The sequence below is a fragment of the Penicillium verhagenii genome (assembly GCF_028828195.1).
Source record: "Penicillium verhagenii strain IBT 33310 chromosome Unknown utg000010l_segment0_segment0, whole genome shotgun sequence".
Lineage (NCBI taxonomy): Eukaryota > Fungi > Ascomycota > Eurotiomycetes > Eurotiales > Aspergillaceae > Penicillium > Penicillium verhagenii.
The window spans coordinates 446,839-467,409 of NW_026643174.1; the positions used below are offsets into that span (position 1 = coordinate 446,839).

Sequence of the window (20,571 nt, forward strand, 5' to 3'; positions counted from 1 at the left end):
AACAGAAAAGGGGGGAATAATCATCATAATCATGGGTGGTCAGCCTGGTTGTGAATGCTGATGTCCATGCGGTCATCGACCTTCGGGTGCTCTTCATGGGATGACTTGTTCTCGTTTTGTCGCTCATTATCATCTTCGGCAGGGATAATCTTGCCATTGGTATCCACTGCGACACCCTTGGCGGCAATCTGGTAATCAGTGGTGCTGGCAAACCCATGAGCAACAGCCTCCTTCGCCTTGTCGAGAGCCTTGTTCTTGCGGCCTTCACCACGAACCTCCTCGAGGTGATCGAAGTAGCCATCGCCCACAGGGGTGACATACTTTCCACAGAAGACACCAACTTCAAAATTGACAGGCTCTGTCTGGCCATTCTCAAGGGCGACCTCAGAGCAGGCGCCCTTAAGATCTTCGAGTGTCTGGAACACAACACTCTCGGCACCGATATGGCGAGCAATGGCCGCGCTGTCACGGTTGTGGGCCACCAACTCTTGGGGTGAGGCCAGATCGATACCGTAGATGTGGGGGTGGGTGATCTCGGGAGCACAGCTGGCCAGGTAGACCTTCTTGGCACCTGCTTCACGGGCCATGCTGACAATCTCGCGACTGGTAGTACCACGAACAATGCTATCATCGACAAGCAGTACATTGCGGTCCTTGAACTCGGCTTTCATGGCATTGAGCTTACGACGGACACCTTTCTGGCGCGTCTTTTGCTCAGGCATGATAAAGGTTCGGAACACATAACGGTTCTTAACGAAACCATGGCAGTAAGGCTTGTTCAGGTATGAAGCAACATGACTGGCGGATGTGGTAGAAGTCTCAGGAATAGGAATGACAACGTCAATATCCTTAACAACCTCGGGTCCCAGAACCTTAAGAATACGGGCACCAAGACGGTCGCCCATGCGCTGACGGCTACGGTACACACTAATACCGTCCATGACGGAGTCAGGACGAGCAAAGTAGACGTACTCGAAAATATCAGGAGCGTAGTCGCGCTTGGGAGCGACTTGGCGGAAGACCGGCTCACAACCCTTCTCGAGAATAACAGCCTCACCGGGCTGGATGTCACGGTGGTTGCTGAAACCAAGCTGGTCCAAAGCGACCGACTCAGAGGCCATCATATAATCAGTACCCTCACCATCCAGGGACTTGCGAGAACCAAGAACCAAGGGGCGAATGCCGTATGAGTCACGGAAACCAATCAGACCGAAACCTTAGGAAGACGAGGAACGTTAGTGGGTTGTCCGAATTCATTCAGAAGAAGCGACAATGGTTATCAGACTTACCAGCAAGCATAGCAGTACAGGCCCAGCCACCCTCACAACGCTCATAAACACGGCTCAAACTGGCAAAGAGATCCTCCTTGTTCACACGAGCCTTCTTTGTCTCGCTCAGTTCATCAGCAAAGATGTTAAGCATCAGCTCACTGTCACTATCGGTGTTGATGTGACGGTGCGCCTCGAGATCAAGGTGCTTCTTAAGTGCGGGCGCATTGATCAGGTTTCCGTTATGCGCAAAGCAGATACCGTAAGGGCTGTTCACGTAAAAGGGCTGCGCCTCGGCGTTGGCACTGCTACCAGCAGTAGGGTACCGCAGGTGGGCAATACCCATTGAACCAGGCAGATTGGCAATCTTGGCACCGTCGTGGAAAACCTTAGCAGCCATGCCGTTGGCCTTCAGCTGGAAGATGCGACCACCAGACGCACAAGTCGCGATACCGGCAGCATCCTGACCACGATCTGTGTTACACAGCAGACTTTAGTCTTTGCTCTTTCCTGTCTCTATTGTATAGTTCGCAGGCACTCACGTTGCAGGAGATACAGGGCCTCGTGAAGATCAACTGCGGCAGCGGCGGAGGGGTTCGCCAGGATCAAAGCAATAATTCCACACATATTGACGGATAGTGTAGGTTTCCTAAGCACCCGATCGAGGGAAAGGTTAGCATGCTAATCTTCTTCGCGTTTGTGGGATGAAAATGCATCGCGGGGTTATTTTTTTTTTCTCAAATCAGTATGGATGTGTCTCCGCAAAAAAAGCTAGGAAGTCTAACATCTATAAAAATATCCAGGTTCATCATAGAGAAAGGGGAAGATAGAGTGCAAATGAATATAACAAACGGAACACAACTCACCAGAACCAGGATGTGGTAGTTTGGGCGCAATGGTCAACAATGACCCCCAGGAACAAGAAGAGGAGGGGAAAGAAGAAGAGAAATTCTCGCGAGTGCCGTCGTCCCGCCAAAGGAGTTCAAAGTCTCCACATAATTTTTTTTTCCGCCGACGCCGGCCCGGTGCTGACTCATCACCCTAAACCGGCCCTCAAGTGGAGACAGTATGTGTACGGGAGTAGTATAAAAGCCAATCTTATACTTGCCCGTTGGGACATGCTTTCATCTTTGATGGTCACTGATGATCATAGTAGGTTCATTTGTGCATATTTGCACGGTAATAGCGAAGATGACAAAATTGCCAGTGTATATTCATCAGGGTATCAGACTTTGTTGCTGTATTGGCTCACAAGAATCTTTGTTTTGTTGGATATGCAGATAGCATGCGGAATAATAAGAAAGGCCTTGAAAGATCTCTGGTATTCAGACCATCACAGTAGGCAAAGCACGCTAGCCAAGTGACGTATCGACTGGTCTGGTCTGGTCTTCAAGTTGTTTTTCTTTTCCAAAAGCTTCGTCTTTCCCAATACTGCTCTGGCTTCCAAACTTTTTTGTCGCTCCCCTCGATCTCCCCACTTGATTCATCATAATCCTGTTACAAAATCAACACCACTCTATCTCCTTCGTCTTTTGAGTTGTGCTGACAAAATGGAGAGTCGGGTGATAGATCTTGATCCATACGAAGGTTGGAGCAGTACATCGTCGACAGCAGAGCATGCTTTACCCCGCGTCTCACTTCCCATGGCCATTCCAAGACCGAATAACGGAATCAGCTCTGAGCTTGCCGTCATAAAGCAAGAGCAACGAGAGGCTGGCTCTGCCATGTGGTCACCCTCTGGGTTCTTGACCGTCAGCTCCTCGCGGTCCTCGAAGTCCCCTCAGTCCCCTCAGTCCTCCCAGTCGTCATGCCCGATGGATGAAACCACACCAGGGAGTTCTCAAGAGAAACCAATCGATCTCACGGCAATTGGACCGCTGATCATCGATCTCACCGATGAGGTTCAAGCTAATACACGGATGGTAGCTGCATTTGCTGACACGGCACAGGTGTCGGAGATCAGGCAGCAAACCTCACGATTGACTCTAGGACCGCAAGTTCATGAGAGCATCTCATCTTCCCCGGCCGTCGTAAATGGTGTCGTCTATGGACCAGGATCATCGGTGGAACTTCACGATGGGACCTTCCTCTACATTGAGCATGTGGAGCAACGCGGAGGTGAATACTTCTTCCATGGCCGTCACCTAGTATTGTCAACCAGTGGAGGCATAGGTGACTATTTCCCCAAGATAGAGGGCGAAGCTATCTGGCTGTACCACAACACGGATTTGTGCGCTTTCGACCAAATCAAGTGCTTTCGTCGGATCCGCTTCAGCAACCTTCGACGTGATAAGGACCCTGAAGTCATTTGGCCCAGCGAAGGCCAGCGTGGAGATGACCTAGCATGTCGATTGAAGTTCACGCTCAAGTTTCGCCCGATATTGCCCCATCACAACAGTCGGATACGAGCAGGCTTAGAGGACCAGGAATTTGCCGTCGAATACCTGACATTTGACGAGGCAACAGTCCAAAGTAAGTATCGGCGTACTGCCAAAGAGCTCCGCGACGAGTGGCGTGGTTTCAACCAAACTATTCCATTTGGCTCAGCTGTACTCGCAGGTAGATCTGGACCCTTGGTGATTGATCTGGCAAATCCCGTTGCTCGAAGCTGGAATGTCTGTGATTCCGATCCCCGTCGCACATACACCTTTGGCGATGCGTACTGCGGTGCAGGAGGCACCTCCTGTGGCGCCCAGAAAGCCGGGTTAGCCTTGACCTGGGCTGTCGATATGGATACCAATGCCTGCCAGACTTATCGACAGAACTTTCCGCAGTCCCTGGTGGAGAATTCATCGATAGACCAATTCTTAACGCAAGATCCGTCGGAGCTGCGAGTAGATATCATTCATACATCGCCTCCCTGTCAGCCATTTTCGCCGGCGCACACTGTCCACAATCAGACGCGAGATGAGAGAAATTCAGCATGCATTTTCACCTCGCTCAATTTAATCGAGAAAGCTCGCCCACGAGTGATCACCATGGAAGAGACATTTGGATTGCGTGGTCGACATCCTGCCATCTTCAATCGGTTGATTATGGACTTTATCGAGATGGGATATTCTGTTCGCTGGACTGTAGTGGACTGCATCAATTATGGAGTGCCGCAGATCCGTCGTCGGTTGATCATTATTGCTTCGGGGTAAGATTGAATTCCTTCAATTGCATATTGAATTCCTTCCTTTTTTTTGGCTTTTGAACTTCACTGACGGAAATGAAATGATATAAAAGTCCCGGAGAGACTCTTCCAAACATAGCATCGCCCACTCATGGTCCTTTCGGGACAGGACTTGAGCCATTTGAAACAATTCACGGTGCGATCAGTGGCATACCTTCAGGATCTAATGATCATAACGTCTCCGCTCTCCTAGAGCGAAGCAAGAATAGTTTTCGCGAAGCATTCAGCCCTCACCAACCCGCAAAAACCATCACGTGCAGCGGCGGTGAGGCCAACTATCACCCCTCGGGAAAACGAGCCTACACGCCTCGTGAGGTGGCATGCCTGCAGACATTTCCCCTAGAGTTCCAGCTGTGTGGTCGTAGCATCCGCAGACAAATTGGCAACGCTGTCCCTCCTCGGCTTGCCGAAGCCATTTTCCGAGAGATCCACAAATCATTGCAGCGAACAGATGCACAGATGTGAGAAAAGCTCGGACGCTCCCCAAAGAAATCGGATGTTTGAAATCGAGTGCATGTGATGTGTGACGGCCCGAGGAAGGAACGTTGACTCTTGAAAAACCACCGTGACAATATACTTACAAGCCGGCAAGGTTAGATCACGTCAACGGGGGAGAACATGCGAATTACGCTTCTGTTCCTAGTTGTGAGATAGTGTTCGTTCTAACTTCAAAGGTTCACCATATTAATCCCCAGCTGCGTGTATTGATCTTAAAATACGTTTTCTCTTACCCCCGCTTTACCACGATGTTACGATATTTGTTAGGGCCATCTACCACACGTGAATTTAAGTGTGCTTTTTTTTCCGATTGTCGGAGCTTGTATGTTCTGAAAGAGCGTAGATGTATAATGGCAGGACATAATTATGTATATGTTGCGATCATGCAAGAGTCAACTGGTAACTGAGCCCTAGCAAGGGGTTCTCTGCGTAATAAATGAAATGACCGGATTCTTACCGACACTAACCGACTGGCCTCGGCAACATGAAAGCTTGCGACCCTTTCAAGTTTCCCCCCAACCTCTTCACTCTTCACTCTCCACATTCTTTCCCCAAGATCTCTTTTAATCTCTCCTCCCCAGAGCTTCTCCCTTACCACCTCTTCACATTGGATCATTCTTTTTGGTCCTTTTCCTCCAATTGCTCTTTCTCAACATGTCCCTTCCCGTGAGACGGTTGACCCACACGGCTCCCCGCACTTTGGCCCGCATCCCCATCTCTAGAATCCCCTCCACCTTTTCATCCTTCTCTATTCCTCGAGCTGTTCGCACTACTGCCCCTAAATTTTCTACCATGGCCGCTCGTCAATCTGCTGCACCGGTCGCATCGACCGACAAGTCCTATGATCCTGAGATTCAGGATATGGCCAAGTATATCCATGAGTACAATGTGGACTCCGAACTGGCGGTAAGTTTGTTTGTTTCCGCTTTCCCTCAATACAAATAAGGAAGTACTGGCATTGAATCGAATTTGAGACTGATTATTTGATTCTTGGCAAAATTTATCAGTTCGATACCGCCCGTCTTGTTTTCTTAGACACTCTAGGTTGTGGTCTGGAGGCCCTGAAATTCAAAGAGTGCACCAAGCTCCTTGGCCCCACTGTAGAGGGCACTGTGGTCCCCAACGGTACCCGCGTTCCCGGAACCCCATACCAATTGGACCCTATCAATGGCGCCTTCAACATCGGTTCCATGATCCGTTGGCTCGATTACAATGACTGCTGGCTCGCCGCTGAATGGGGTCACCCCTCTGATAACCTGGGTGGTATCCTGGCTGTGGCCGATTGGATCTCTCGCACCAACCGCGCGGGCGGCAATCTTGGAAATGGCAAGATTTTGACCATCCGTGATGTTTTGGAGGCCATGATCAAGGCCCACGAGATCCAGGGTGTTCTGGCCCTTGAAAACTCCTTCAACAAGGTTGGACTGGATCACGTCGTCCTGGTCAAGGTCGCCACTACTGCTGTCGTCTCCAAGATGATGGGTCTCAATGAGAAGCAGACTGCCGATGCCATTACACAGGCTTGGGTTGATGGACAGTCTCTCCGCACCTACCGTCACTCTCCCAACACCATGTCGCGCAAGTCTTGGGCTGCTGGTGATGCTTGCCAGCGTGCCGTGAACTTGGTTCTCAAGGTGCAGAAGGGTGAGGGTGGTCTCCATACTGTCCTGTCTGCTCCTACCTGGGGCTTCTATGATGTTTTGTTCAAGGGCAAGAAATTCGACTACCAGCGTGCCTATGGTAGCTACGTCATGGAGAACGTTCTCTTCAAGGTCTCCTACCCTGGTAAGCTCTTCTTTTACCTGACTGAATATCTTATTCTATTTACTAACAGCTTTATTAGCCGAGTTCCACTCCCAGACTGCCATTGAGGCTGCCCAGAAAATTAACAAGAAGCTTGCGGAGATGGGCAAGAGTGCCAAGGACATCAAGGAGATCACTAACCGTACCCACGAGGCCTGCATTCGCATCATTGATAAGCAGTTCAAGGCCATGGACAACTTTGCCGACCGTGACCACTGTGTTCAGGTGAGTAAAACGCTCCACTTTCCGACCACGAATTCTTTTTCAGAAAAAAAAAAAAAATCTAACATAGTATCGCAGTACATGGTTGCCACCATGCTTGTATTCAACCGCCTCACTGCCAGTGACTACGCTGACGGCTCCGAAGCCGCCACCTCCCCTCTGCTCGAGGATCTCCGCCAGCGCATCCGTTGCGTCGAGGATGAGCAGTTCACCAAGGACTACCACAACCCCGAGAAGCGCACCATCCCCAACGCTCTGACCGTCACTCTGAAAGATGGCACCGTTCTGGAGGAGGTTGTCGTTGAGGCTCCCCTAGGCCACCGTCTGCGTCGCGAGGAGGCCAAGCCCGAGATTTTGGCCAAGTACAAGCGTCACCTGCAGGCACACTTTGATCAGGCTCGCATCGACGAGCTGCTGCAGGTGGGCTGGAACACTAAGGAGCTTGAGAGCTACGAGGTTGACAAGTATGTCGACCTGTATGTGACGGACAAGGTGATTGCCTCCTCTTAATTCGGAGGAAATGACTTGACGATTGCCCTCACTGTATGATGAACATATTTTCTCTCCCTTTTATACACCGCAAAACTCGACAATAGACCGTGAATTGCATTCCAAATTTACATATCCCTCCTCCCTACGGCGGCCGATACCCGCCACCCTACTGCCATAGGCCCATAACCCAATTTCAACTTTCCGACTGGCAGAAAGTAAATTACGAATAATTCCAAATTCATATTTGTTTTTGAGATCCATTATATACAGCGCTGCATTATATACGGAATCCTTAAACTCCATTGTATGTTGAATCCCTGTACTTCCCTTCTATTTCAATCCTTCAATGTTGAACTAAATTATACATTGAATCCTTGAACTCTATAATTAATCCATTCTCAAGTCCCTTCTCAAGTCTATTCTAAAAGTGAAAAGATCAAATTATTCAATGTTGACCAGGATAAGAGGATCTCGTATGCGCGTACAGCTTTCCAGCGTTTGCTCACTTGGTCTTTTCCCTTCTGCCTTCCTTCTACTCAATCCATTCTGTTCTTTTCACTTCTTCCTTCCCTCTACTCTATCTACTATGTTCTTTTCGGTTCGAGAGCTACCTAAGAATTATCTATTTTATCCCCCTCTTTCACTCACTCCATCTCTCTCTCTCTCTCTTTCCTTCATCACCCTCCATCTTTCTCTCTCAAGATACCTCAAACTAAAGGTCAAAATACCAAAGCAAGGAACGGTGCCACCGAGAATACCTCGAAAGCAAGAGCGAGGAAGTTCGAACACCTGGATGCGGCGGCTACGGCTCTAACACGGATTTTGCGGCGACTCGATATCAACCACATGTTCGTTGGTGGGTACGCTGCCAGTGTTCTAGGCGGAGAGCGGGTTACGGAAGTGAGCCAGCGTTTCGTCATTCTTTCCTGATAATCATTACCCAGGTAACTGACAAGAAACCAGGATGTCGATGTGGTAGTATCGAAGGAATGTCGTGACTTTGTGGTCAAGCGGCCAAATTTCCGACGCTCTACTGACGATCACTTAATATTCCGCCACAATGGCACCGATGTCTTGGTTGATATGTCGCCCTTTAATGACAGGTATGGCAACTTGCTCGTACGTCCTAGCTATGATACAATGTTCTTGAGCCCAAACTGATATTTTTTAACTCAACAGTTCCTGTGCTCCACCCTAAAGGCCTTGTTTTTGACGAAACTTCGGCCCTGGCGTGAATCCCGTCTCTGCACGCGCTCCGATGGTCATAGGCGCTCCGAAACCGACCTTGAAGACATTCTTTTTCTTCTGAGATGGTTGACAGAAGGACCCGTATTTAGATCAAATCCCTTAAGATGTTCCTGCATGTAATAGATACCAGATCTATGGTGAATTGCTTGGAACATTGGCCCTGGGAGGGAAGAAAGAGCTGCTTCTTATGATGGAAGATTTCTAGATCCTCCCAATCGGTGCTCCTACTGCCCCTGCTGCTGCTGCTGGCAATGAACCTCCCCGAACTCCAAGAGGCAAGGTTGCGCGCCCAAAGACCAGCTCGACACCGCGGAACTACAGACCATTCGAAGGAACAGGAGCGGCAGGCCCTATTCCAATGCCCTCACTCCTGGATGTGACCACCCCTGAAACTCCGACTCGATCAACCGATGAGCCTCGATCAACTGATGTGCCTCGATTATCCGAGATGCTTCAAGAAACCGATGACAGCCTAATTGAAGAGACAGCACCAGCAGCACCTCCCAGGGCAGTCGCTAAGCCAAGAACCCGCACCAAGAAGCGAAAGACCGGAGAAGAAGCTGACCCTATGGACGAGGAACTTTGTAAGAGCAACACCAACCCGGACCTTGATAGTCCTACTGATCAGGACCTCCTGGAATTCTTGGAAGTATTAGAGAACCAAGCTGATCCAGAGGCATCATAGGAACAACGTCATAAGACTGCAAAAGGGAAGAAGAAGCGTGCACCAGGGTTTTGATCATGACGGATTTGAATCGCGGGACTAAGTTGAGTAAAAAGGCCTCAACTTGGGTGAAAAGAAGAACAAAAAAATGTTAAAATGATATTAAATCTCTACAAAATACAATTAATTGCGATTGAATCTTTACTTTTGCATTAACACTGTTTAATATTACTGAAGGATATATATTGAACATTTCAACACCGAAAGTTGAAAATATATATATTGATTGGTATAAACATGATAAATATTAGTGTGCATATGCCTCCACTATTGAAAATTTACATGATCGCCGCGCGCACGCGCGGCGATGACACTTGTAGATACAATACATGTACCGGCGGGAAACAGGTCGGTCAAGTTAGAAATTGAAATTGGGTTATGGCAGTAGGGTGACGGTTATCGGCCCCCGTACCTCCTCCCGAATCGCCAACACAACATACAAAATTCCAAACAGAAAAAAATCCCTTCACCCCGAAGCCCCAGACGTACACGTAACCCCCAAATCCTCCGTATTCGCACAAAGCACCTCACTATCCCCATCCGGCGCCACAACCGTATACCCACTAACCTTGACCCCACAACTCCCATCAGCACCACAATCCATATTCCCCGTAACAGCCCCATACGTCCCACTAGTCTTCCCACTAAACCCTTCAAAGACCACATCGCTCAAGACCGCATCCCCAGGATACTCCTCACAATAACTCGCATCCTCCCCATAACAACTCTGAATCTGAATCGCATAATCACACCCCTCAACCACAACCCCACTCCACGTCACATTACTCACCGTCGCAACCCCATGCTCCCCACCAGACGGATAAGTCTTGATGCCCGCCGCCTTAGTCGAATTGATCATCGTCGCGCCCGAAACATACACATTCTTCACGGACGCAGCCCCATTTGAGCCCAACGACCCCACACTCAGCCCGTGACTGCCCGTGCAAGTAATGTCTGAGACGGTAACGTAGTTTGCGCCGGACTTGAAGGCTACGCAGTCGTCGTCGTTGGAGACGGAGACGGAGGTGATGCTTACGGTTGTGCAGGAGCCGATGTCGAAGCCGTCGGTGTTTTTGGCGGGGTTGGTGCTTTTGGATGCGGCGGTCATTTTGAGGTTCGAGAAGTGGATTTCGCTGCTTGTGCCTGTTACGGAGTTGAAGACGTTTGGCGGGTTCTTTTGTGTTAGGCCGGTTACTTTTATGTTTGTGCTGGATGTTATGTAGAGGAGGGTTGGGCGTGCGTAGCTGCTGTTTGAGGCGAAGAGGTCGTATCTGTTTGGATGGGGGGTTCAAATGTTAACGACTGTTTGGATATGTATTTGGCGTTCATGGCGATCGGTATATTATATACTCATGATTTCGGTACGGGACTTTGGAACATGGAAGAGAATTCCTGAAATACAAGAGAGGAGAGGAAAGGAGAGGAGGGGGATTCCATACGCATCTTGTCCGTTTCCATCAATCAGTCCATCCCCAGTAAGGGACTGCAAAGTCATCCCAGTGACGCCCTTCACGTACATCATTGCGGTCCGACCTTCCCAATAGGAGGTATCCGAAGCGAACTTCAGCGTGCCCTCGATTTGAAAGTCGCAGCCACTGCATGATGAGAAGTCGAGCACGCTGTTGATGTAGTATGTTTTTCCTGCGGGGATGACGATCGTACCACCATCGCCACATGTTGCTAGCGCTGATGTGATGGCGGGCACATCATCTGTTGAAGAACTTCCTCCTGCTACTGGGGTGCAAGTTGATGAGCGAGCTTCGATTGTGCGTGTTGGAGAGCGCAGAGAGAGGGCGGTGGTTATGGAGAGAAATGGGAGGAGGGTAAGGGCTGATAGCTTGGAGAAGTACATGATGGGCAGCGGCTCTTCTTCAATAATCGGACTTCTGTTAAAAGTTCGGCCTTGCAAGGTACCTAAGGTGTTCCTTGATCAAATTTGTGGCACTTTTGAATTATTTATGCCAATTTTTGTAAATCTGAACAATGAAACGGAGTATTGTTTTGGACGTGAAGCTTATTGTCAACCTATTCCAAGACACACGGAGGATTGTCCGGATCGGCACAGGAATCAAAAAAGCTTTGCATCTCCATTCGAGGAACATCTATCAGACATTTCCCCTGTTTTTTCCCAGTTTCGAATCAAGTGCAGCGTAATGTATGCAGGGCCAGCGGCCCCACATGCTTGAAACCAATAGCATTTCCAATGGATTCTTCACATGCGCACTGTTTCGGCTAATCGTGCTTCCATTACTGTTGTAGGCCCCCGTTCATTGGTCGGTGACAAAAGTGGCTTTGGGGTTCGTTGTGATCTGCCGGGCAATGTGGATTCCTGCCCTTCGGCAATCCCGATGTATGGAAGCAATCTTGGAATTAGCGGGGTTGAAGAATCGCAGAAACTTTAGAATCGCCATGGCGGTTTCACAAAAATCCCTATTCATGGAATCATGATATGCAGGGGAGAGAGATGGCAGTTCTCACTGAAAAGAAACGGACAATTCTCCATTAAGCTCAGTGCACTCAGACCAAGTTCGTGGAGGAACTAACGGTGCACTGCTCTGAATATGTTAAATAGGTCTTCATTGCGTCACATTCCATTTTCCAAACAAGGGAAAATTGAATCCAACCCATTACTTACATGTCGATTCTCAAAATGAATCTTCTCGCTCTTTTCATCTCAGCCCTGTGCTTGGGCTCGACTGTGCTCGGTGCTCCCGCGAAAATTAAACGCGCAAACACCGTAAGCAGAACTACACCACCTTCAGGATGTATTTCCGTTGGTTCAAGTGGGACATACTCGACCATAAGTGCAGCACTCACAGCACTGGGTTCATCAACTTCATCGGCATGCATCTTTGTGTATAGTGGCACCTACAGCGAACAGATCAAAATCGACTACGCAGGATCTCTTATCATCTACGGCGAAACTACCGATTCGGGCCTTTACAAAGACAACACTGTCACGATCACGCATACTATCTCCTCAGAAGAAGCTGGATCTTTAGATCTTAGCGCAACAGTTAATATCGTTTCGGCAAATGTCAAACTCTACAACCTCAACATTGTGAACGGGTACGGCAAGGGTGCACAGGCTGTTGCGTAAGTAATATATCAAGGACCCAAAAGTCCAAAGGAAAAGTCTCGCAGATCATCGACGCTGATACCTTTCAGTCTGGTCGCAAATGCAGACAAGCTCGGCTTTTACGCATGCCAATTCACCGGATACCAAGACACCCTTTATGCCAAATCCGGGACACAGTATTACTCGAACTGCCTGATTGAAGGTCTGCTCCCTCTCTCCTCTCGACGCAACCCTATTCCATACCATTTCTATATTCTGACTTACATCCCAGGTGCCGTGGACTATATTTTCGGCGACGCTTCCGCATGGTTTGGCGAATGCGACATAGTTTCCAACGGCTCGGGCGCCATCACCGCCAACTCGCGGGAAGAATCCACCGATACCTCGTGGTACGTTATTGATTCGTCCACTATCAAGGCTGCCTCTGGAGTGGATCTCGATGGTGAAGTGTATCTCGGCCGGCCGTGGCGCGTTCTTGCGCGTGTCATTTATCAGAACTCGGCTCTTGGCGATTTGATTAATGCTGCTGGTTGGACGACTATGGCTGCTGATGCGACGCCGCTTTATTATGAGTTTGATAATACTGGGGCGGGATCGAGTACTACTGACCGCTTGTATGAGTCGTCCATTTCTGCGGCTGTGACGCACGCTACGGTTCTTGGGAGCGATTATAATGATTGGATCGATGAAAGTTATTAGGAATTAGTTCAGGCTATGCTAGGAGAAAAAGAGATGATTTCGAACTTCTTTCTGACTGTTCAAGGCTTTACTGATTAGTATACGTTTAAAGGATTTGGCATCTAAAGCGGATTGTATTGATTGATTGGTTCGCGAGTTTTTCCGAATGTAAATCCAAGGAAATTATGTAGAAAGCGCCGCCGCCGAATCTGCTTCAGAGCATGATGATTGCTGCTCAATTTCTGTAATCTAATTGGCAGCTGAAACAACCACCGGAAACCTTGTTCATTGAGCAATTCAGATCTCGCAGAGAGCTCTAAAATTGCTTCAAACTTCAAAGCACCCAATACGCCAAGCAATTGATGCATTTTCTCCGTGAAACATAGTAATATCAGAATCAGCAATTCAGGAGCTTGAATGGACAATCACAACCACCCACTCGAATACAATCATTGATCTAGAGCCGAGGATCTCGGTTTCTATGCAATTTGAAATCATGCAAAACCTTCGTGCCCAAAACATCATCTTGAACTCTCACTGACCCCCACGAAAATTCCCACTTACCCTCCGACATCGATTATCATTACCATTATTCCCAGTGCCCGTTGAAAGGCAAACATTGTAAAACCACCTCGGCTCACGGATACATCGGCAAATAAATTGATGCAGATAAAGTCTTGCCAGCCCGGCATATCCCAGCATGGATGAAGCATCGAGAAACATCGCACCTAATGGATCCCACCGCGGCCAATATCAAAGATGGCAGCCTAGAAAAATACTCAGGAAGAAAGGTACTAATTGTGACATCAGTACTGATCCCCCTCCAGCTATTATGTGTTACACTCCGTTTTTACGTGCGGTATCGAAGCAAGATCTCCTTCGGACTGGATGACACAGTAATCGGCCTGGCCATGCTAGGCCAGCTTGCATGGGCAGGCGTCATAATCGGTAGCTATAAGCCTGTTCCCAACTCTACTAAGAAACTCCAGCTCCATCCTGAGATTGATATCTAAAACACTGAGATGTATATTCCGATTAACTTCCAATTGATTACTTGCAGGCGCAATCAAGAATTCCGGCATGGGGTACCACACCTTATATCTAGAGCAAATCAATCCGAGCCTTATAATCTCCGCGAGCAAATATCGCACCGCAGAAGCTTTCCTCTATATTCCGAACGCCAATATGCCCAAGATATCAATCCTGTTGCTCTACCGGCGTATCTTTGCGACGCATACACTGCGCATTGCATGTGACATATTCATCGCCATACTGGTGGCGGATATTGTCATTTGTACCGTCGTCTTGTTCTTCATGTGTCGACCGTTCGCCGCAAACTGGGATCCTACTATCCCCGGAGCCAATTGCATGGATATCGTGGCGATATACACCTGGGGAAGTTTGCCTAATATTATTTCGGATGTGGCCATTTTGATTTTTCCGATGCCGGCTGTTTGGTCACTTCAGACGATTCTGCGGACGAAGTTTCAATTGACCATCACTTTCGCGCTGAGCAGTTTGTAAGCCATTTTTCCCCTATATGCACATGTAGACTTTATTCAATGTTACGAATTAACTTGAGTCTGTAGCTAATGCTTATAATGTGTGCACCTAGTGGGTTGATTGTGTCGATTGTGCGGTTCAAGTCATTCTTCGTTAACCAGAGCAATGATTTTACATGGATCGGATCTCATCATGGGATTTGGGGACAGGCTGAGCCGGCTGCGTATCTTATCTGTGCCTGTATCATCACCTTTAAGCCTCTGTGCGATAGCTGCAGATATAAGGGACGGCGGGACTCCGGTGGCGAGAGTTGACAGATACATAGGCGATAAGTGAGGGTGTTACTGGGTGGATACATGTGCATAATGCAGAAAGCGATAGAAGATTTGATATGAATACATTTCAAGGTATAAGCAAAATATACAGGATTCGTTAGAGGTGAGAGGATCGTAAGTATCACAGTGATAAGATGTTAAACCGTTTCAGCAGGTGAGTATGAAGCCTGACAAACTGGGCACTTGTAGTGCCGGTATTCGAACCAAGAGGTAAGACATGTTGAATGGAAAGCATGGTGGCATTGTTTCAGAACAATTATGGGCTTTTCATTCTCTGGGCCGGCTGTGGATTTCTCGTTTAGCTTGACTGGGGAGTGATGGCGTGAATTTCGTGATAGATGCGCAGGCTCAGGTGAAGATAAATAGGCAGATGATGAGAGAGATGAGAGGCAGATGGGACTGGATGGATATTAGCTCAAGGCACAGATAATATTGGCAAAAAGAGAAATATTTCAGTGATAAAGGGCCGAGACCAAGACACGAACACTTGGCCCGGGAAGTTTCTTGGTCATTGAAATTCTGCTCAGCCAAGGGCAAGTAGATACTCGAGTGACATTTGCCCAGGAGGAATCATCAAAGAAAAGGCATATAAATAGCCCTATCGGACAGAGGAATGTTGTGCCTAGTCTGGGCGTTCCCCACAATGTACCACCCTACCCCTCGTGGCCAAGACACGGGACCAGGAAACGAAATGAAAACGAGAGGGAAAAAAATAGGAAAATGGACTTACCACATGTCTTGGTCGTAATGTGCAATATCGCTGGGATCATTTTGCTCATTGAGCCATCGGTCCACAGAAACCTCCTGCATTGATGAAGTGAGAATGGCAGTTTGACTAGCACGGCGGGAAGCATCACGGCGCCGGTGTTGCCACATGAGAGCTCTAAGAACCAGGGGAACAGTATTAGTCACACAGTGAGATCTTGTAGGCAGATGATGAGGATGGCCAAGATCAAACCTGTCAAACAACTCACATAGGAAAGAGGCTAATCAGGGAAAACAGGGCCAGTGCCCCAATAATGATTCCGATCACCTCGCCCCGCGGAAGAGTATCTTCGGGCATAATGTGGAAGGGAGGGTCTCGGACCCTGACGTCAGGATAAAGAAGTGAGAATACAAGCAGAGGGGGTAAATGTATGTGATAACCGAACAACTAGACAAGTGAGACCAGTCTGACCCCAGATTAACGACGAGATCGGATCGGATCACTGCTAAACAAAGCACAACCCCAAGATCGTCAATCAATCACCATTATCCGACCAAAAAAATCCAAATCCACAATCCGACGAAGTTCGCCACCGTGGACGAGTAAAGCAGTTCAGAATGGGGGAGACAGGGACACCAGAAAATCAGAACCAGGATCACGACGGGAAAGGAGAGCAGATTTGAACTCAGCAGTGGACACTCAGACCTCGCACAAAGCAGGATGCCAAGGATAGACCAAGAACAGCCAAGAAAGACACATTATCTCCGTTGGATGTATCAAGCGCGGAGGTCCTCGCGAAGCCCAGAATCCCGCTCTTGGTATTCCGCTCCACCAATCACGACGCGGTGGCGGCTCACGGCCGAGCCAGCGCCGAGACCAGTCGTGTGCGTCATTTTGCCTCGGCAGGAGTCGCGAAGACAGTGCCAAGATGGTCCGCTAGAGACCGAAGTTTGGTTGATGGTTTTTATTGGGTGGTGGAATTGGCATTCTCCCCAGATTCTGGTACCCAGACGATAGACGATATCTGAGATTCGGGACGGATGGCCCGTACGTGTTGACTGCGGCGGAATTCGCCATCGCGTCTCCGTGGGGAAATCTATTTAAAGGATGGGGATTCCCTGGATGAGGGGAAAAAGTAGAAAGATCAAGACTATATTGTACTTAAAGAACAAAAGTCAGAAAAGCCACTCTAGAGTCTAGATATTTAGACTCTTTATCATCTCAGGAATCTTACTGATCCTGTGTATGGACTCCCACTCTGTTGAAGATACTTTCTATATGACACCTCCTTGAATCGGGAGTTCTTCTAGAAGTATACGATAGTACCTACTCAAGTAGGTTTACCACACAAACAACCAGTCTACTACAGTACTGGAAGCTCCACACTATGTCCACGGAAAAGGTCCAGAACTCCGAAAACAATATTTCACACCCTTACCTCTCCAATCCACCACATCACCTCACCTTTGAAGATGTGATCAATGAGTTGGGGACAAACTCCGAAGATGGTTTAACCACAGTCGAGGCGAAGAACCGCCTGGAGAAATATGGTGAGAATATGTTGGAAGGAGGCGAAGGAGTCTCCTTCGCCAAGATTATCATTCGCCAAATCGCGAACGCCATGATGCTGGTAAGTATTAGAATCTCGACCTGAAAAGACCATCCGCTCACCACATAATAGATTCTCATCATCGCAATGGCAGTCAGCTTCGGCATCCAGTCCTGGATCGAAGGCGGCTTTATCGCAGCAGTCATCGCCCTCAATATCGTTGTCGGCGTCTACCAAGACTTTGCAGCCGAGAAAACGATGGACTCCCTCCGCTCCCTGAGTTCTCCAACGGGAGTCGTGACCCGCGACGGCAAGACAGCAACAGTCCCCGCTAACGAAATCGTCCCGGGCGACATGGTAGAACTCAAGGTCGGCGACACCGTTCCTGCAGACCTAAGGTACGGCAACATACATACCCGAAAAATAAAAAGTGAGAGATAACTAACCCTCTACAGATTGGTCGAAGCCTTCAATTTCGAAACCGACGAAGCTCTCCTCACAGGCGAGTCCTTGCCGGTCCAAAAAGAAGCCGACTCAACATTCGACCTCGACACCGGGCCGGGCGATCGCCTCAACATCACCTACAGCTCTTCGACCGTCACGCGAGGCCGCGCCAGAGGCGTCGTGGTCGGCACAGGCATGCAAACCGAGATCGGCGCAATCGCCGCCGCGCTTCACGGAAACGACTCGAAGCGGCGGCCCGTCAAGCGCGGACCAGAAGGCGAGACTAAAAAACGGTGGTACATCGAGGCGTGGACGTTGACCACCACGGACGCGATTGGGCGTTTCCTCGGTATCAACGTCGGGACTCCGCTGCAGCGCAAACTGTCCAAGCTGGCGCTACTCCTGTTTGGAATTGCGGTTATCTTCGCGGTTGTGGTTGCGGCAGCGAATGATTGGCGCGGAGATAGCGAGGTCATTATTTATGCGGTTGCGACTGGGTTGGCTATGATCCCTGCGTGCTTGGTTGTTGTCTTGACGATTACCATGGCAGTGGGGACGAGGCAGATGGTGCAGAGACATGTTATTGTCCGCAAGTTGGATTCTCTGGAGGCGCTCGGTGCTGTGACTAATATTTGCTCTGATAAGACTGGCACTTTGACGCAGGGTCGGATGGTGGCTAGGCGAGCTTGGATCCCGTCTGTGGGCACTTATTCTGTGGGGTCTTCGAATGATCCTTTGAATCCACGGGATGGGGCTGTGAGCCTGACAGATGAGCCGCCAGTGAGGTTGAAGGATGGTTTGAAGGACAGTGGCCCTGTGAGCCCGCAGGACTTGATTAAGGATAACGAGGAATTGAAATCGTTCCTGAATGTCGCTGCCATGGCAAACCTGGCTCATCTGCACAAATCGGCTCAGGATGAGTGGCAGGCCCGTGGCGAGCCGACGGATATTGCTATTCAGGTGTTCGCCTCCCGCTTTGACTGGGGTTCCGATCAGTGGACCAAAGGTGATAAGCCAATCTGGCACCAAAAGGCAGAGTACCCCTTCGATTCCAGTGTGAAAAAGATGTCCGTCATATTCGCTAGACACGACCCAGACTCGGACAACACACTCGAAATGATCTTCACCAAGGGCGCAGTCGAGAGAGTCCTGGAGGCATGCACAACTATCAAGTGGACCACCTCTTCTCCACCCGTGCCGTTGGATGAGGAAATTCGAGACGAAATCCTCGAAAACATGGAGGCGCTCGCAAGTGAGGGCCTTCGAGTCCTCGCTCTAGCCGGTCGCAGACACATCAATTCCTCCGACAACAAAGGCAGCGATCAAACGCTTCCCCGAGAAGAAATCGAAAAAGACCTCGTCTTCTACGGCCTAATCGGTCTATACGATCCCCCTCGCCCCGAAACCGCCGGCGCAATCAGCCAGTGCTATAAAGCCGGCATCTCCGTTCACATGGTAACAGGAGACCACCCCGGGACCGCACGCGCAATCGCAGCGCAGGTCGGCATCATCCCCTCGAACATGGATGCTGTCGCGAGGGACGTCGCCGACGCTATCGTTATGACAGCAAGCGAATTCGACAAGCTATCCGAAGACGAGATCGATAACCTGCCCACTCTCCCATTGGTAATCGCACGCTGTGCACCCAATACAAAGGTTCGCATGATTGAGGCCTTGCATCGTCGTGGTCGCTACGTGGCGATGACAGGTGACGGGGTGAATGATTCGCCCTCGCTGAAACGCGCGGATGTCGGTATTGCAATGGGCCAGAATGGGTCGGACGTTGCGAAGGATGCGTCGGAGCTTGTACTGACGGACGACAACTTTGCCTCTATGATCAATGGTATCGAAGAAGGCCGTCGGATCTTCGACAATATCCAGAAATTCATTCTGCATCTGCTGGCTGAGAATGTTGCGCTTGCACTGACGCTGCTCATTGGGCTAGCATTCAAAGACGATACCGGCCAGTCTGTTTTTCCTATCGCTCCGGTCGAGATCATTTGGATTATCATGATCACTTCTGGTCTGCCAGACATGGGCTTGGGAATGGAGATTGCAGCCCCGGATGTGATGGATCGGCCACCGCAAAGCGTATGTAACCCAGCCCCACAGCCCCTTGCATAACAAAATGCTAACCGAACGGACCACAGAAACAAGGAATTTTCACCTGGGAAATCATCATCGACACCCTAGTCTATGGCGTGTGGATGGCGGCTCTTTGCCTCTCTGCCTTCGCGCTCGTCATGTTCCGCTGGGGCGACGGGAACCTGGGAGTAGGCTGCAACACGCAATACAACGACCCAAGCAAGCCATACACCTGCGACACGGTATTCCGCGCCCGTGCCACGACATTCACCTGCATGACATGGTTCGCGCTATTTCTTGCGTGGGAAATGCTGGACCTGCGTCGGAGCTTCTTCTGCATGCAGCCCGATTCCAAGCGCCGATTCACGCAGTGGATGCACGACATCTGGCGTAATAAGTTCTTATTCTTCGGTATCATGACAGGCTTTGTGTTGGCTTTCCCTATTCTCTATATTCCAGTCATCAATCATAGTGTGTTTAAGCATACTTCCATTACTTGGGAGTGGGGTATTGTTTTTGTCGAGACTGTTTTGTTCTTCTTGGGTATTGAGTCGTGGAAGTGGTGCAAAAGAGTGTATTTCCGTCGACAGGCGCACAAAGCGGAGAAAGAGGGCGAGCCTCCGAGGGATGAGAGGCGTCGACTGAAGGACTTTAGTCGTCAGCCTACTATGAGTCGGTCGGAGACTCAGGCTACTGGCGATTTCAAGGTTGAACAGTCGATGGTTTGAATCTCTGCTTGAACATATTTCCCTCGCGGTGATT

The 20,571-nt window shown here is 49.4% G+C and overlaps 11 protein-coding genes across 11 annotated transcripts; 7 read left to right on the forward strand and 4 right to left on the reverse strand.

The window, feature by feature from the left end:
• Window positions 1-29: 29 nt before the first annotated feature.
• Window positions 30-1,895, reverse strand: N7466_010025 (amidophosphoribosyltransferase; the record flags this gene model as incomplete). The annotated part of the gene is made up of 3 exons (XM_057169414.1): window positions 30-1,216; window positions 1,290-1,742; window positions 1,811-1,895. The coding sequence occupies 3 exons, from the start codon at window positions 1,893-1,895 to the stop codon at window positions 30-32; spliced, it is 1,725 nt and encodes a 574-aa protein (XP_057016805.1).
• Window positions 1,896-2,818: 923 nt separating this feature from the next.
• On the forward strand, window positions 2,819-4,908 carry N7466_010026 (DNA cytosine methyltransferase; the record flags this gene model as incomplete). The annotated part of the gene is made up of 2 exons (XM_057169415.1): window positions 2,819-4,407; window positions 4,497-4,908. The coding sequence occupies 2 exons, from the start codon at window positions 2,819-2,821 to the stop codon at window positions 4,906-4,908; spliced, it is 2,001 nt and encodes a 666-aa protein (XP_057016806.1).
• Window positions 4,909-5,595: 687 nt separating this feature from the next.
• On the forward strand, window positions 5,596-7,476 carry N7466_010027 (putative 2-methylcitrate dehydratase; the record flags this gene model as incomplete). The annotated part of the gene is made up of 4 exons (XM_057169416.1): window positions 5,596-5,847; window positions 5,949-6,726; window positions 6,785-6,969; window positions 7,045-7,476. 4 exons carry the CDS (start codon window positions 5,596-5,598, stop codon window positions 7,474-7,476), a joined length of 1,647 nt encoding a protein of 548 aa, XP_057016807.1.
• Window positions 7,477-8,304: 828 nt separating this feature from the next.
• Window positions 8,305-9,391, forward strand: N7466_010028 (uncharacterized protein; the record flags this gene model as incomplete). The annotated part of the gene is made up of 3 exons (XM_057169417.1): window positions 8,305-8,358; window positions 8,422-8,577; window positions 8,912-9,391. The coding sequence occupies 3 exons, from the start codon at window positions 8,305-8,307 to the stop codon at window positions 9,389-9,391; spliced, it is 690 nt and encodes a 229-aa protein (XP_057016808.1).
• A 505-nt stretch (window positions 9,392-9,896) lies between these two features.
• Window positions 9,897-11,282, reverse strand: N7466_010029 (putative extracellular exo-polygalacturonase; the record flags this gene model as incomplete). The annotated part of the gene is made up of 2 exons (XM_057169418.1): window positions 9,897-10,701; window positions 10,870-11,282. 2 exons carry the CDS (start codon window positions 11,280-11,282, stop codon window positions 9,897-9,899), a joined length of 1,218 nt encoding a protein of 405 aa, XP_057016809.1.
• Window positions 11,283-12,080: 798 nt separating this feature from the next.
• On the forward strand, window positions 12,081-13,208 carry pmeA (putative pectin methylesterase; the record flags this gene model as incomplete). The annotated part of the gene is made up of 2 exons (XM_057169419.1): window positions 12,081-12,526; window positions 12,599-13,208. The coding sequence occupies 2 exons, from the start codon at window positions 12,081-12,083 to the stop codon at window positions 13,206-13,208; spliced, it is 1,056 nt and encodes a 351-aa protein (XP_057016810.1).
• Window positions 13,209-13,918: 710 nt separating this feature from the next.
• On the forward strand, window positions 13,919-14,200 carry N7466_010031 (uncharacterized protein; the record flags this gene model as incomplete). The annotated part of the gene is made up of 2 exons (XM_057169420.1): window positions 13,919-13,978; window positions 14,015-14,200. 2 exons carry the CDS (start codon window positions 13,919-13,921, stop codon window positions 14,198-14,200), a joined length of 246 nt encoding a protein of 81 aa, XP_057016811.1.
• A 172-nt stretch (window positions 14,201-14,372) lies between these two features.
• N7466_010032 (uncharacterized protein) lies at window positions 14,373-15,004 on the forward strand (the record flags this gene model as incomplete). The annotated part of the gene is made up of 2 exons (XM_057169421.1): window positions 14,373-14,707; window positions 14,803-15,004. 2 exons carry the CDS (start codon window positions 14,373-14,375, stop codon window positions 15,002-15,004), a joined length of 537 nt encoding a protein of 178 aa, XP_057016812.1.
• Window positions 15,005-15,751: 747 nt separating this feature from the next.
• N7466_010033 (uncharacterized protein) lies at window positions 15,752-16,088 on the reverse strand (the record flags this gene model as incomplete). Its single annotated transcript, XM_057169422.1, has 2 exons — window positions 15,752-15,908; window positions 16,000-16,088. The coding sequence occupies 2 exons, from the start codon at window positions 16,086-16,088 to the stop codon at window positions 15,752-15,754; spliced, it is 246 nt and encodes an 81-aa protein (XP_057016813.1).
• A 419-nt stretch (window positions 16,089-16,507) lies between these two features.
• N7466_010034 (uncharacterized protein) lies at window positions 16,508-16,808 on the reverse strand (the record flags this gene model as incomplete). Its single annotated transcript, XM_057169423.1, has 2 exons — window positions 16,508-16,667; window positions 16,783-16,808. The coding sequence occupies 2 exons, from the start codon at window positions 16,806-16,808 to the stop codon at window positions 16,508-16,510; spliced, it is 186 nt and encodes a 61-aa protein (XP_057016814.1).
• A 310-nt stretch (window positions 16,809-17,118) lies between these two features.
• Window positions 17,119-20,537, forward strand: N7466_010035 (uncharacterized protein; the record flags this gene model as incomplete). Its single annotated transcript, XM_057169424.1, has 4 exons — window positions 17,119-17,361; window positions 17,413-17,678; window positions 17,736-19,815; window positions 19,875-20,537. 4 exons carry the CDS (start codon window positions 17,119-17,121, stop codon window positions 20,535-20,537), a joined length of 3,252 nt encoding a protein of 1,083 aa, XP_057016815.1.
• Window positions 20,538-20,571: the final 34 nt, after the last annotated feature.